Below are 14048 nucleotides of genomic sequence, written 5' to 3' on the forward strand. Positions count from 1 at the left end.
CTCACTCACTAACTAGGTAATCCAAGGAGCAACATAATCAAATTTAAACAGCAGCCAACTTGCAGATTATATACAGTTTAAGTAAAGATGAATATATTAGGTACATAAATAAGTAGATACTCAAGGAGGAAGGAATTCTTACTCCTGTGACTGGAGACTTCCTGCCTACACCTCATGCAAAGATTTATCCTCTAGACCTTTCAGATTCATAAATAGGAATAATGGGAGGACTAAGGGTTTTACTGTGCTCCCAGTAAGTCAAATCAGTGGGAATAGAATCAGGTCTTTACATAGATCCCGGTTCAGAAAAGAACGTCAACACATGGCAGAGTTCATCCCTACTTAGGATAGCACTTAAAACACATCTTTAAATGTGCTCCCTCCCGCACATAGTCAATAGGGACCATTGACAGAATTTGTGGCTAGCAGCCTTTTGATTGAATGAAACATTCTGGATGGGTATTCATTTGCCAATATTCTGCACATCCTCCTTACATTAGCCTATGTTGCTTGTAGGCAACACAGTAGGATACATTTTTAAAGTGTTCTAAAGAGCAAGTGTATCCTATATATTTCTTCAGGCAAGGACAATGAAGCAAAGGGAAAAGATTCTGTCACCTGTAACCAGAAGGCCTGATGCAGCAAACACTCACTACTGGGATAGTGCAAAGTATTTTGAAGAGCCCTGTTGACTTCCATGGAACTAGTCGCAGTAATAAGAACTACCCTGGGTTCATGATCTGGCCCATATTTGTTCTATTTGCAATATAAATCAAATCGTTACAATAAATGACACCAGGCATACATGATATGTGAAGATGAAGCACTCCTCAAGAGAGGAGTCTCATATCCATAAGGGCCATGAGGATCAAATTAACTTGTGTTAATGATCTGTAAACAGATGTATGCCAAAGGCTTATTTTTAAAATTTTTAAATAAATTACAGCTATTGTGCATTTGAGTTTTATTAAAAAAGATGCCCATTCATTTCAGTATCAAAGTGTCTTTTATTATAACTCAAGTTTTGACAGTCATTTCACAGGGAAGAAAACTGAATAATTTCTGTTCCTTTATATGCAGACACTCCAATTTAAGTTTTTTAAAATAATGTAAACACTGGCAAATGAATCAAGTCAACTTGCAGCTAATTGTGGGTGGAGATAAAATTACCATTTTCATCTCACTGTAGAGAATTTTTAAAATAGAAAAAAATGCATTTCAAACCATGTTACTGATTCTGGAAGTGCCAACATTAATCCACGCCAAATGCGCCCGTTCAGCCAAGTACTCAAACACGTGGTTAATTTTAAGCTTATATGAGTAGTCCCAGTGCAATACATGGGACTAATTGAATGCTTAAAGTTAAGCTGGTGTTTTAATACCTTATTGAATCAGGGCCCGAGTTAGATTGCAAGGTACATGCATGAAATGGAAGAGTAAGAAGTCATCCTTATCTAAATTATGATTATCTGTATTATAGTAGTATCTATAAACCCCCAAAAAGATCAAGACCCCACTGAGCCTGGCTCTGCACTCACACATATTAAGAGAGTCTCCTCGCCCCAAAGAGTTACAATCTAAATATAGACATGACAGCTTAAGGGTGGTAAGGGAAATAGAGGCAAAGAGGGGAAAGTGAGTTGCTCAAGGTGACACAGCAAGTCAGTGGCAGAGTCAGGAATAGACTCCTCATCTCCAAGTAACAAATGGTGAAAATCAAGCTAGATTTTAAAATTCCTTCCAGTTTAAAAAAAAATCTTAGGTGACATATATGGTTATTTGTTTTGGTTTTTAAACTACACTTTAAAATTTAACTGTCCCTTTAACAAAGCTCATACCATATATTGAGCTGACATTGCATTCATCCTCAGAAGCATTTAATTCAACAATCACTTAGTACACTCCCCATAGAAAAATACCACCACAAACATAACCCTACATCCCTTCTTATGCAAAAGAGTCTGGACTGCCCAAAAAATGGCTCGAAAGAAGGAAGTATTGTATGCTGTAAGCTGAAGAACTTTGGGGCTGATGAAGAAGGGAACAAATTTGTGGCACAGCAATCAAAATCTTCCTATAAAGCAATTAAAAGGACAGAAAATGTGCAATCTATGAATGACATCTCAGCTCCAATTGTTTACACAGACTCCTGCCCAAGGTAACCATGAAATCATATCCTTCAATGAACTTGCACTATTACTAGAGAGCCAACGGATTGCCAAGCCACATGAATGAATCATCAAGAAACTAACAACATAAACCTATTAGCTGGTCAAAGGATTATCAATGTGCTGCAAGTGGAACCAGAGAAGAAAACACTGGTCTGTGCTGTACAGCACATACTCAGAGCACAGGGAAAAAATACACCGGGCTCTGAAGAGATTAAAAACGGAGCCTCATTTATCAGCATTTCCATGGAAAACCAAGCCATAGGAGTTATACTATATGGTCCAGGTTTACAGCAAAGCCAGAAGAAAGAGCACAAAGCTGACTATGCAGTACAGAGTGTATGGTTTCGATTTCTTACTTTGCGAATCAAGAGGCTCTGATGCATCCATGAGAACACATTTTACTGAGCTGAAAGAGCAACAAGAGAAGCCATAAAACAAAGGCTGAATGGTAGCCTTAGAACAAAAATCAGCATCAAAAGGCTGCAAGGTAAGCACAGAGCAGCGATTTAACCAACTGTGGAAATGAAGCAAAAAACACTATGGAGCTAGTGATTCCTCTGCCGAAATATTTAAGGAAAAACTGGGTCCCGTTTACCTGGTGTGGAACAGCAGCATGCCATGCAATTCTCACCAGCAGCCAGGCACTGCAACCAGAGGAATAGCAGGCCACTGATCAATTTTAAAGAAAGGCAATATGTAAAAAAAGCCTGATGGAAAAGGGGCCGGACAATTTTCACACATGGCTACCTTCTAAAGAAATGCTGCTCCTTGAATTTCCCAAAGATAAAGCCCCTGGAGTTACACAAGGCTCCTACACTTTTCAGGTAGGCTGTAGCCAGATGACATACGGAGTTGAATGTCTGATTTAGGATTCACTTCCTACCTGTAACGTCAATAAACTGGGGACAGGACCTTCAGTATGTGGTCCCTGGCCTACTTTCATATTATAAACTGTAAACTGCTGCAAAGTAAGTGCAGCAAAGAACCTTTCTTTACTCCCAAAACAAATGGTAATTGATTAGGTTGGGAATGAAAACTGGCAAAAGACCATAAACAAAGGGCAATAATAAATGACAAGGTATCAAGTTTAGGGGAAGACTCTGACCAGTTGCTGTGGGAATTGGTGCTAAGTAAGTTTTAATTTAAGATCTTCATTAATAATACAGAAAAGGGCGTAAAAGGCATGTTAATGGTTAAGTCACAAAGCTTACTACATTGGGAGGAGTTGCTAGCACCAGTCTGGACAGAGAAATAATAGGGAGATGGAGAGATTAGAAACATGGATAGAAAACCAAAGGAGGAGATTCAACTTGAAAAAAATCTAAGACTTAAAAAAAAATACTACATGCAAACAATAATGCTAAAAAAGACCTACGGGTAGCAGTCGACAGGAAATTAGACAAGATTTGGCAACAAGACAGGAGCCAAAAAGGCCAATGAAGTTTTGGGCTGTATACAAAGAAGCATCATCATTACAGAGCAAAGAAGAAACAGCCCTCCATATGGCTCAAGTGTAACCAGACCTGGAACAGTGTTTTCTGCTGCGGGCACATCAATACCAGAAAGACATGTCAAAATGGAGAGATTTAGAGGAGAAAAAAATGATCAGGAGGGCTGGAAGGACTGACTCAGGAGAAAAGAGCTGCATATCTATCGTTTGGCGAAGAGAAGAGAAAGCAGAACAATCAGGGAAATTGTAGAACACTACAAACATTTGAAAGGTGCAAACACCATGGGTGGAGAAGAAGTGAGCGAGTGCTTCCGGGTGGCATTACTGGGATTAATAGCATGAAATTGGGAAAAGGAAAATTTAGGCTGAAAATCCTCCTGACAGGCTGTGAAACAGTCTCCCTAGGGAAATGGTGGAAGAACCACTGCTGGGGCTTAAGACTAGATTGCTAAAGACTCTAGAGAATGCACCATACAGAATAATCCTGCTCTGGCTGGTAGATGGACTGGCTGACCTAGAAGATCTTTTCCACCCCTAATTTCTGTGATTAATCAGTAACTATCTGCAAAACTTGATTAAGGACTCAGGCCTCCGATCATGCACAATGTAATGCAGTGGTGGATCTTGGAGAACTGGTAGCTCCACATCTCCCAGAAACTCTGTGCAGCTCACTCAAAATCTAAATGCAACTAGTTATACTATCTTTTTAGATCTCCCACCACGCCCACAGAGAAAGCCTGTAGCACCAACCTTACAAATCTGCAGTGCAACGCCATGGAATGGGGTAAGAGGAAACTGCCCATCGCACAACAGAAAGGTAACATTTTCCTTCATGGGAGGATGAGGGAGAAAGAAACTTGGGTTGTATCAGAAGATTAATGGTCCCATGGTTTACAGAGAAGTTTGTGTAAAGGCTCCAGGAAGGGCCTTTGTTAAGGAAGGAGATCCATACAGTAACAATGGATGATAGCCAGAGTATAGTTCCAAAAGAGAATGAGTCACTGGGTTACATACATCAGAAGTGGGGGAAAAGGCCTATGCTTTTGGTGAGGAAATCTCAATGGAGAGGAGTTAGGAAGTGAAAAGTGATACCTTGCGCTACCATCTTGCTAGAACACAAACCTCTTGTGGCAAAGACTGGCAGAGCATTGGACAAGGCAGGAACTGAGCTCAAAAGAAACAAGATTAATGTACAGGCAGTTCAGGGAAGTGTAGAAGAGAAGTCTGGGCAAACTGTACAAGGTAAGGGTCCATAAGCAGATCTGGCATCAGTAGAAGGGGAGCGGAACTGCCTCAGAAGAACGTGGATTGAGGTGGTGGAAGAGGTTTGTGGACAACACAGATGGGGAAAGCCCAGGACAAGAGAGGAATGGTGGTGGCTCTGATCAAGTGCAAATAGCAATCTGAGGTAAGAAAATGATGCATAAAAGAAAAACAACAACAACAAATCCATTGAGTGTAAATGAAAACAAATACAAAGAAGCAAAGCTAGCTACCAAGCAGGCAGTGAAAGCCAAAGAGTGGCCAAGACTATTTATATGCCAACCTTGTAAATGACCCACAGCTAGCTGGCAAAAATATCTATAGCATTACAAAAATGAGATGCAAAGGGACGGAGGATGGTATTGTAATACCATTAGTAAATGATGACCAGGGATACTACTAGTAACACCTGAACAAGTGAAGGAGAGGGGGAAAAAATACTTTGAGAGGGTCTTAAACGAGGCAAACCCCTTTAGGGTGGAGTGACCAACATGTGACCCGCATGAAGTGCCTAACCCTCACACAGCAGTGGGTGAGGGGAGATATAAAGTTCAGGTAATGAAGAATGGTACGCATCGAGACTCAATGTGACAGCAAACCTGGTGAAAGTCTTGGATGAGTGAGGCATACAATGCATAAGCAGAGAAGTTAAAGTCATATGGTGAGACAAGACAATTCCTGAAGGCTGGTGCAAGTCTATCCTGGTCCCAAAACTTAAGAAGGGAAGTTTCCATGAATGCGAAAACTATTGAGGGATAAAACTAAGGTTGCATGGGATGAAGATACTGGAACAGACCCTGGGCATGCCAGGATTTGGAGAATGGTGGAACTTCTCCTGGAACAAGAACAGTTCAGCTTTAGGAAAGGACAAGGAACCACAGATGGCACGGCTGTAAATTGGCAAAGGACAGAGAGAAGTGGCTAGAGCACCAACAGGATAGTGTCTGGGCTTTTACAGACCTAGAAAAGGCATACAATAAAGAGGATAGAAGGATGCTCACACTGATGCTGAGGTAATACAGAGTGTCTGAGGATTTAGTAGCTATGGAGAATGCCCCACATAGATCACCTAAAACCATGATCCAAACATGTTTTGTAACAACAAGTGCATTTGAAGTGAAAGTTGGACTGCACCTGTGGTTGGCCGCAAGTCCACTGCTGTTTACCATATTGATGGACTATATCAGCATGAAGATCCCAGTGGGAAAAGGGGAAAAGCTGCTCTATGCAGATGACACAGCAACCAGGGCACCCTCAAAAGAAGAGGCAGAGGAAACAGTAAGCCAGTGGTATAACCAGATAAGCTGGCATGTTCATGTGGATAATTAGGGGTGCCACAGGAAAACTGGACACAGATTAGTGGAGTGCGACTAAAGCAGACAGACCTGTTCAAGTACCTTGGTGGGTCAGGTGCAGAAGACGGTGAGCTTGAGTGCATTAGACAGTCCAGACTGAGGAGTGCTGGAAGAGTGTGGAATAACATCTCAGGGATTACGCATGACAGGTGTATGCCACTAGGACTAAAAGCCCAACTGTATTGAAAAACGGTGGGCCTCACACAGCTGTGTGGTGCAGAAGCATGGGTGACACAGACGGCAGACTCAGTGCCTACAGGTGTTCAAGATGAGAGGTTTTCATGCCATAAGAGGAGTTACACGAAGAGAGATTTCAAAAGGGAAGTATTAGGATGGAAGTCAAAGTCCATGACGTGGCTGACAAAAACCAGGAAGTGCAACTTCACTGGTTCAGATACATGCAAGGGATAAATAAAAGGAGACCTGCTGAAGATAGCATGGCAGGAAAGGGACTCAAGAGGAAAGCCAAGGAAGCAATGGATGGATTGTGTCACAGAAGATGGTCAGCAGGTAGACTTTGGACAGACAAAGATGGAGGGTGTTTGCACAATGACCCAACGCCAGTTGATGGGATAAGGGGAAGATGGAAAAGAATACACACACTAATATCCAATTTCTGATTAACTTTCTTTTCCTCCCCCACTTCTAAGCCTATATACGAGCTCACCCTCCCTCCAGGCTAGAGACGGAGCACTCCTGTAACGCAGAACCCAACTCTGCTTCCTGCGCGCTCCATTGCCACTATACTAGACCAGGAGGCTGGTTTGCCGTTTTGAACTAAATCTGGAGTGCAGAAATCCTCTCTCGCCCCTCAAAGCTTTTGAGCACTTACTCTTGTCTATACAACAGAAACTACCCACTGGATAATTTAACAGTGAATGCCTGCAGCAGGTGCAACTAAACTAATGCTGGTGATGGTTTGTCCTTTCCTATGTTTATAGTTCAACTACATTCAGCGCTTCTGCAGAAATCACAATTAAATCCTTTATCCGCTTGCTGCTGACAGGCCCTTCCTTCAGCTAGGCAGGCTACTACATGAAACACAGCCTCATGAGACTTGCAACTTCCTTCCAGAACTCAAACACGTTCTCTGCAAAGCCCACTGGGGTACAAAGGGGCAGGAGTCCTGTGACTGCTCCCAAACTAGTTCCTCACAACAGCATGAACCCTTTCCCCATGCAGCTTACCCACAGTCCTCTCCAATAGCTTGAACCTCAGAGTTTCCTGTTACAACAGATGCATTTTAACAGGAGCAGAATGAAGTCTGAAAACAGAACATCAAGTGCCCTAATTCTCTAGCAATTCAAACAAACAAGGCCACTAGGCTTTTAAATTTCACACTGGTAGGTTGCAATTTTCTGCAGGAACAATGCAGCCAGATATCAAAAGTGATTCTCAGAACCAGCTGTTTTGCCTATAACAGGGTGGATTTCAAACAAACCATTTACATGAAAGGAGGCTTAAATGTGATGCTGCAGAAAGATGCATCAACAATAGTGGCAGCCAAGGTTGTGCATAAAGGATGAAATTCATCTCTGCGCAGAGGGCCAGTCCAAGGCCACGACAAAACACGCCAGTGCACAAGGGTGAGTTTCGCCCAGGTTAACCACAGCTGTCTGAAGTGCCATCTTATTCCACCCGACATTTGGCATTCCCAATTAGTATTGCAGACCGGCAAGAATCTGGTGGCAAGAGGTAGGGGACCATGAGTTCGTTCATTTATTGTCATGGTGAATTTTAAGGCTGTCTTGAAAAATTCTACTGGCCCAAAGTGAGTTTTAATTTTTGGAACCGACAAGTAAAATATCACCAATTTTCCACTATCATTGAAACGTAAAAGGGTGGGCAAATGGGTTCAGTGCCTGGACTGGGAAATGAATCCTAGAATATCAGGGTTGGAAGGGACCTCAGGAGGTCATCTAGTCCAACCCCCTGCTCAAAGCAGGACCAATCCCCAACTAAATCATCCCAGCCAGGGCTTTGTCAAGCCTGACCTTAAAAACTTCTAAGGAAGGAGATTCCACCACCTCCCTAGGTAACGCATTCCAGTGTCATGGTCATGATACTTTTGCAAAGCTGCTTTAAAAAGACCTTTGCTTAGTTCACCCATCCTTTATCATGTAAGCTGTGGGGAGGGAAACTGTTAAATAGAACAGAAATGGAAATTACATTTCTAAATGCGACTGCATAGTGATCATAATAAAAAAGGGAGAATTCTCAGGAAAACCAATCCACAGGGTGCAAGTAGTCCTGACCTTGCAGCTCCTATGCCTCCCTGGATACACTAGAAAATGGCCTACTCCACTCTGCCAAGCGACGTGCTGTCCCACCACCAATACTGGTAACATTACTCCACCTCCGACCTCCCTCCCTCCCCTCAACTTCTGAAATAGAAAAGTGAAAAGTTACCCGCAACAGGTCTGCTGACGATGGCCTTTCCTGAGGTATTTTCTGCAAGCAGTAATCAACAAATCCCCTAAAGGAGTCCGTCCTGTATATAGAGAAAGATTTAAGGGGGGGGGAATCAATTCAGGGTCCGGAAGGCACACTGGTGACTGTCAAAATTTATCTGTATCAGTAAGAGAAAAAAAAAATCTGTATTTCTTTGTTCTTAAGTTGTGGGACACGAGACAAACTGGATTGTTGCCAAGTGTACAGGTTAATTCCCTTGGTTCCTCAATGCAGGGAGAAACGCACAGCCACTCACAGTGAGAGGAAAATCACAGTGTGCATTGGACAGTAAGATGTTCTGTACTGGAGTTCAAGTCCTTTTACTCTAGTGAAGGTGAAGTTTGCACTAGCAGATGCATCTTCCACGAGAGAGATGCTTTCCTTTTAATACCTTGATGGTCTAGATCTCCATTTTATCCTATCATTACTGACAACGCATCAGCTGTGGCACTTATTCACGTTTCAGGGCCTTGCTCAACTGGGGCTGGTATCTTGAGGGATTCCCTACCTCCCCATGCCCCGGGAAAGAAAAATAGTTCCCTCCCTGCCAATGAAACTCAGACATTAACACATTTCAACAGGAGTAATATTTCTGTACGGACTACACTGATTTCCTTATGTTCTCAGTCTCTATCTGCATTTTTGGTGCCAATGTGAGGACAAAGGACAACAGAAAAGTCCATCACTAACAGGGATATTAATTCATATGCCATATTCACAGCTCTTGATACTCCACAGCAATCTTCCCCTCAATTTCACTAACAAGTCCTTTGGATTCTCTGGTGCTCCAGACCAGCAGATAGAAAGCCTGTGACAGCTTCACACAGATTCTAGTGACTTAGGACAATGAATATTACTCCTGCGTTATTAAATTTAACCTATTTTATTCTGCCCCTAGATTTTTTTTAATTTTCCATATGCTGTACATGAAACACAGTAGTTGCATAATAAACATCGCCAAGACAGAAGCTAGAGGTTTGGGTGGGTAGAAGATCAAGTTTTTGGCACCTCGAAAGGCGTGCAAGGCAGATTGGGATTATGGGACAAGTACATTAGCTGAATGTTTCCATTATGAAATAACTGACGTGACAATTTGAATGGCTACCATTAGGTTTCAGAGTTAACACACACACCGATAACAGGGCAAGTTCATACCCCCTCTGTGAGCTATTGTTTCAGGCTGTCTGCAGATTGAGGCAACCTCCATTGCCTCAAACTCAACTTTTGGAGGGTTTCCTTTGTAATCATAAAAGAGCAAGACATTTTTAAAAATCAAAGCTTGGATTCTGGAACACAAGTGCGCACGGTGAGGCGTCTGCAGCCACAGAGCCCTGACAAAGCTCCAAAAGTAACTCCCAGAAAAAGCTAATTGAAGCTACCTATCTGCAGCTATCCTCTCTCGCAGTTTTTGCTGCTCAGTTTCACTCACAGTTCCTCCTTCAGCCAAGCACCATTCACACCTGGAAATTCTGTTGACACTGACTTAGGTTGGCTTAATACACACACTAACATTTTACTTCATGCAGTACCGACAGGCGCGTAATTAGTACCTGCACACATCGGACTGCAGGACAGCCGAAGTGACAGCCGGTCAAAGCTAAGCCTACCTACGAGAGAATCTCTGTGCAGCAGCAGACATGGAACTTGACAGCTGACAGTCAATCGCTACACCGGAACAAGCGCTTTCCTGGTCAGATATTTAACCATGTGAATGGTGGTGGAGAGGCCAAGGGTTTTCAGGAAAACAAAAACCAAGAGAGAATGGAGAGTAGCATGCTTACCATTCATTTGACTGTAACGTAGGGGAGTCATTCTGGGCTATATGATATAAGGCACTCATTGCATTCATGTTGAAAAGGGGAGGCTTCCGTTCGGCTGGAAAGACAAGAAAGAGGAGCGATAAAGCAGGAGAAGAAAACGGAGAAAGACAAGGAAGTTCAAGCACGCTAAATCAATAGCTCATTACTGTCGTCATGCCACATAAACCAATTATTTTAATCTCCGAGGTTAGTTCAGGACAGCCCTTTAGGGAAACCTGTTGGTTATCTCAATGCTGGATGGGACAGCTCCCGAGAAAGCAAGTACAACCCAGTGGATTTTACCTGTAAAAGGGCTCTAGTATCTTTTACCCTAGTGACATCTTCCCGAGTTTGGCCTGCTACAGTAAATACAGGACAAGAAAAAATTGTCTCCACAAGTGAAGCATGATCACCATCAGCCCTGGAAAAGCTGGGACCTGGCACCTAAAAACGCTGGGTGCTCTGACTGACAACATCTGAGGCTAAAGAGGAAAAGATACAAGGACACCAAAATTGAAGGTAACTGCAACCAACTGGCGGAAGGACGACAATTTGCCAGCCTACCTGCTTCTTTGCTAAATTCCTCCTCAGCTCCCCTTAGCCATAGTCACCCCTGGGAGTGCACTTCTGAAGGGGTACTCAACTACTGTCTGTCTGTGCTCTCCCCAGAACAGGGCACAACTGCTGATCACAGAAACCGAGGCGGGAGGACAGTTTTCACCCTGGTCCAAGGTCAGACAGACCATGACTCAATGCAGCCAGATTTTTAAGTTCATGTCAGGTCAGAGCAGAGCGGAGCAGCTGCTTGTCCCTGACATGCAATGTGCATACAACTCAGTTTTTTTTTTCCAGACAATTTTGCAACTAATTTTGGCTATGCAAGAAATCGGGTCCTCACCATCCTGGGTCAGACAAACACTTGAGAGCCAGGCCCTGGTAGCTGAATAAGAAAACTGGTACTTTCCAAGAAGATTAGCAACAACAAGAAATACTTTGTAAAAAAGCTTTGAGATCCTTGAATGAAAAGCTCCATGGAAGTTCAAATATTAATTCAGCTTCAATGCCCACAGGGGGTCTATCGCAATACCCATTTTACAGTGGGGAAAACAATCACAGAGAGGTTAAATGACTAGTTCAAACCCACAAAGCAGGGCTGGGAAGAGAACCCAGGAGCTCTGATTCTCCATTCCTTAATTCTAAAATACAAACGGGATCAGGGTGAAGCTCGTTTTAGCCACTGAAATGCCAGCCATCACAAAGCATGGGAGATGGAACTACCCCCTTTCTGTCGGAAACAACATTTCTCCCCATTCCTGGTCCCTTTTGCCAATCCCCAGGGTCTGCTGCCAGCTGAAGGTTTACCAGAAATTCCATTTTCAGGGAGCTTTCCCTTACAGCAAAGGGAACTTCCGATAGATTGCTACAAACACAGTTTTAAAATGGGTTATTTTTTCTTTGAAAATGATTCACTGAACAAATACGAAGTTAATTTTCAAACTTTAAAATGTGCACAGCCGTTCTACAGAACAGCTCCTGCAGCAACATATGCTAGCGCTAACTAGCCAAGTATTAGTTTCCATTAATTCCTTTTTGACCTATTCTCATTGAAACACTGACTACCCTGGTGTAGTATTCGGTTTATTAAAGCTTTCTTAAAAGCCAACTCTCAAGATACAGACGGTCCCACCATAACAGGGTACTGTCTGAATGCTTAACAACATTTAACAGCTATCACAGTTCAGGGTTTCACTGCTTATGTTTCATGTTTTTCTTATAACCCTTACTTATTTAATTGGCCCTGCCCGGAGAATTATTGTGGTAATTGTCACTGAATATAGGGGAGAGGACATGTATTTTACCTGCTGGTGCAGACACTGAAGAAAACACAAGGGGTCCCTGATGAGGAGACTGGGATCAAGAACAGGAGAAAACAGAACAAATATGTCATGGCAGAATGGTGGGGGACAGAGGGAGGGAGGAGGAGTTATCTCCAAGGCCCCATTAAGAGCACAAGAGAATTTTTATCTTTGGGGTTTGTTGCTCATGTGCCATTTCTTGCAACATGCCTCAGCGGTTTTTCTTGCTGGCTGGGGCAGCATTTAGGTTTCAAGTGTGATAGGTTATGCTGCCCTCTCTGAAGATTTTCCAGTGCAGTCAGGAAGTTATCCCACATCATCCCACATTTAGCCATGTTGCCTATTAATCAGCGTACACAGCATGCTAGGTCTCCCATCCATACAAAGCAGCCTTTGTATACAGAAGGGTGGGGTGCGCAATTCTCACAGAAATAGGCAGCTACTACAGCATTGCGCCAGGTGACCATTCTCTGGATGGTGAGGTGAGAAGCTGCTCATAAGTTCAGTGTAGATGTTTGTACACTGGAGGAAAGGAACTGGTGCTTCCCTCAGCCTGAGGGAGTCAGTGACCCCACCACCACTAGCAATGGCTAGTAACCCAGCAAGAGCGACTCAGGGTCTGACAACTATTATAAAGAACGCAGGACCTGAGTACTTGCGAGATGCCTTACTGCTTTATATTCCACTGAGCCCATGCAGGCTGACAGCACAGAACTGCTGACCACCCCCCGAAGACACCCCAGAGAGCACTGTGAGAGGCAGCATCTTCAAGAGCCCATTGCTGTGGAGCTCCTGTCTCCCACTGCCATATATGAAAGCACACTGGTGGCACCCTCCCTCACATCGAAACTCAAGGCGTGGTTTCCTTTTTTGAGCTTCGTTTCTCTGCCTCTCAAAGTTGGTTCCCACTGTAGCATCTTGTCAGGCCTCTTACCCAGGTCCTATGGTTATCCATCAAGTGCTGTGAACATGCTTGTCCCTCTACACAATACAGAAGAAGATATGGGTCCAGTCCTCCAGGCAGACAATTCAACTGTACGGACAGCGCTGGTCAGACACACAATACATGAGGCAAGCAATTTGAGAGTGGGATAGATAATCCCCTCTCAATGGTGTATTTTTAAAATGGCTTCTATGGATGAACACTGGAACTGTATCAGGGGAAAATCTGGTTTTAAGAAGGGATTTAAATGGAGCAGGCAGTGAAGCTTGCCGTAAGGGGCGGCAACGAAGAAGTCACAATAAAGAATGGAGGAGGACACATAGTGTGTGGTTAGGTGGTGGCTGGCATTGGGGAACAGGAGTGAGACAGAACGTCAGAAGAAATGAGAGCTATCAAGTATTGCACGCTGTATTTTAGTTTCCTTTAGTTGAGGCTCCCAGAGGCTGTTGGGCATGGGTGTCTGGAATGTAAAGACAACAATAGCAAGGTGCTTCCCAATACGCTTAAGATGCCGTTCCACAATGGCTCCACACAGGGACAGGTCCCCAGTGTAGTGTCAGCACCGCAGTCATCTCCTGGAGCGATCGTTCTCTGTGATTACGCCGATACTGCAGCGGGGAGCAAGCTTCCCAGCCCTGTTGGACAGACTTGCACTAGCGGGGCTTAAGCCAGCACACTAGAAGTAGCGTGGGCATTGCAGGTCCGGCAGGGACTCAGGATAGCCACCCAAGCTCAGACCCGGGGGTCGGGTGGGCTTGAG

General features: G+C 43.7%; 1 protein-coding gene across 3 annotated transcripts in view; it reads right to left on the bottom strand.

Annotated features, from left to right (window-relative positions):
- The window catches only part of TAOK3 (TAO kinase 3), a 144047-nt gene that overhangs the window by 36488 nt on the left and 93511 nt on the right, over window positions 1-14048 (bottom strand). For all 3 annotated transcript variants that reach the window (XM_078848917.1, XM_073312562.2, XM_073312563.2), the window contains exons 10-11: window positions 10472-10565; window positions 8649-8730 (exon numbers count right to left, since the gene is read on the bottom strand). In XM_078848917.1, the coding sequence (XP_078705043.1) occupies window positions 8649-8730; window positions 10472-10565 (176 nt within the window). The remainder of the gene's footprint in view (window positions 1-8648; window positions 8731-10471; window positions 10566-14048) is intronic.

Source organism: Lepidochelys kempii, chromosome 15 (genome assembly GCF_965140285.1).
Source record: "Lepidochelys kempii isolate rLepKem1 chromosome 15, rLepKem1.hap1, whole genome shotgun sequence".
Taxonomy (NCBI): Eukaryota; Metazoa; Chordata; order Testudines; family Cheloniidae; genus Lepidochelys; species Lepidochelys kempii.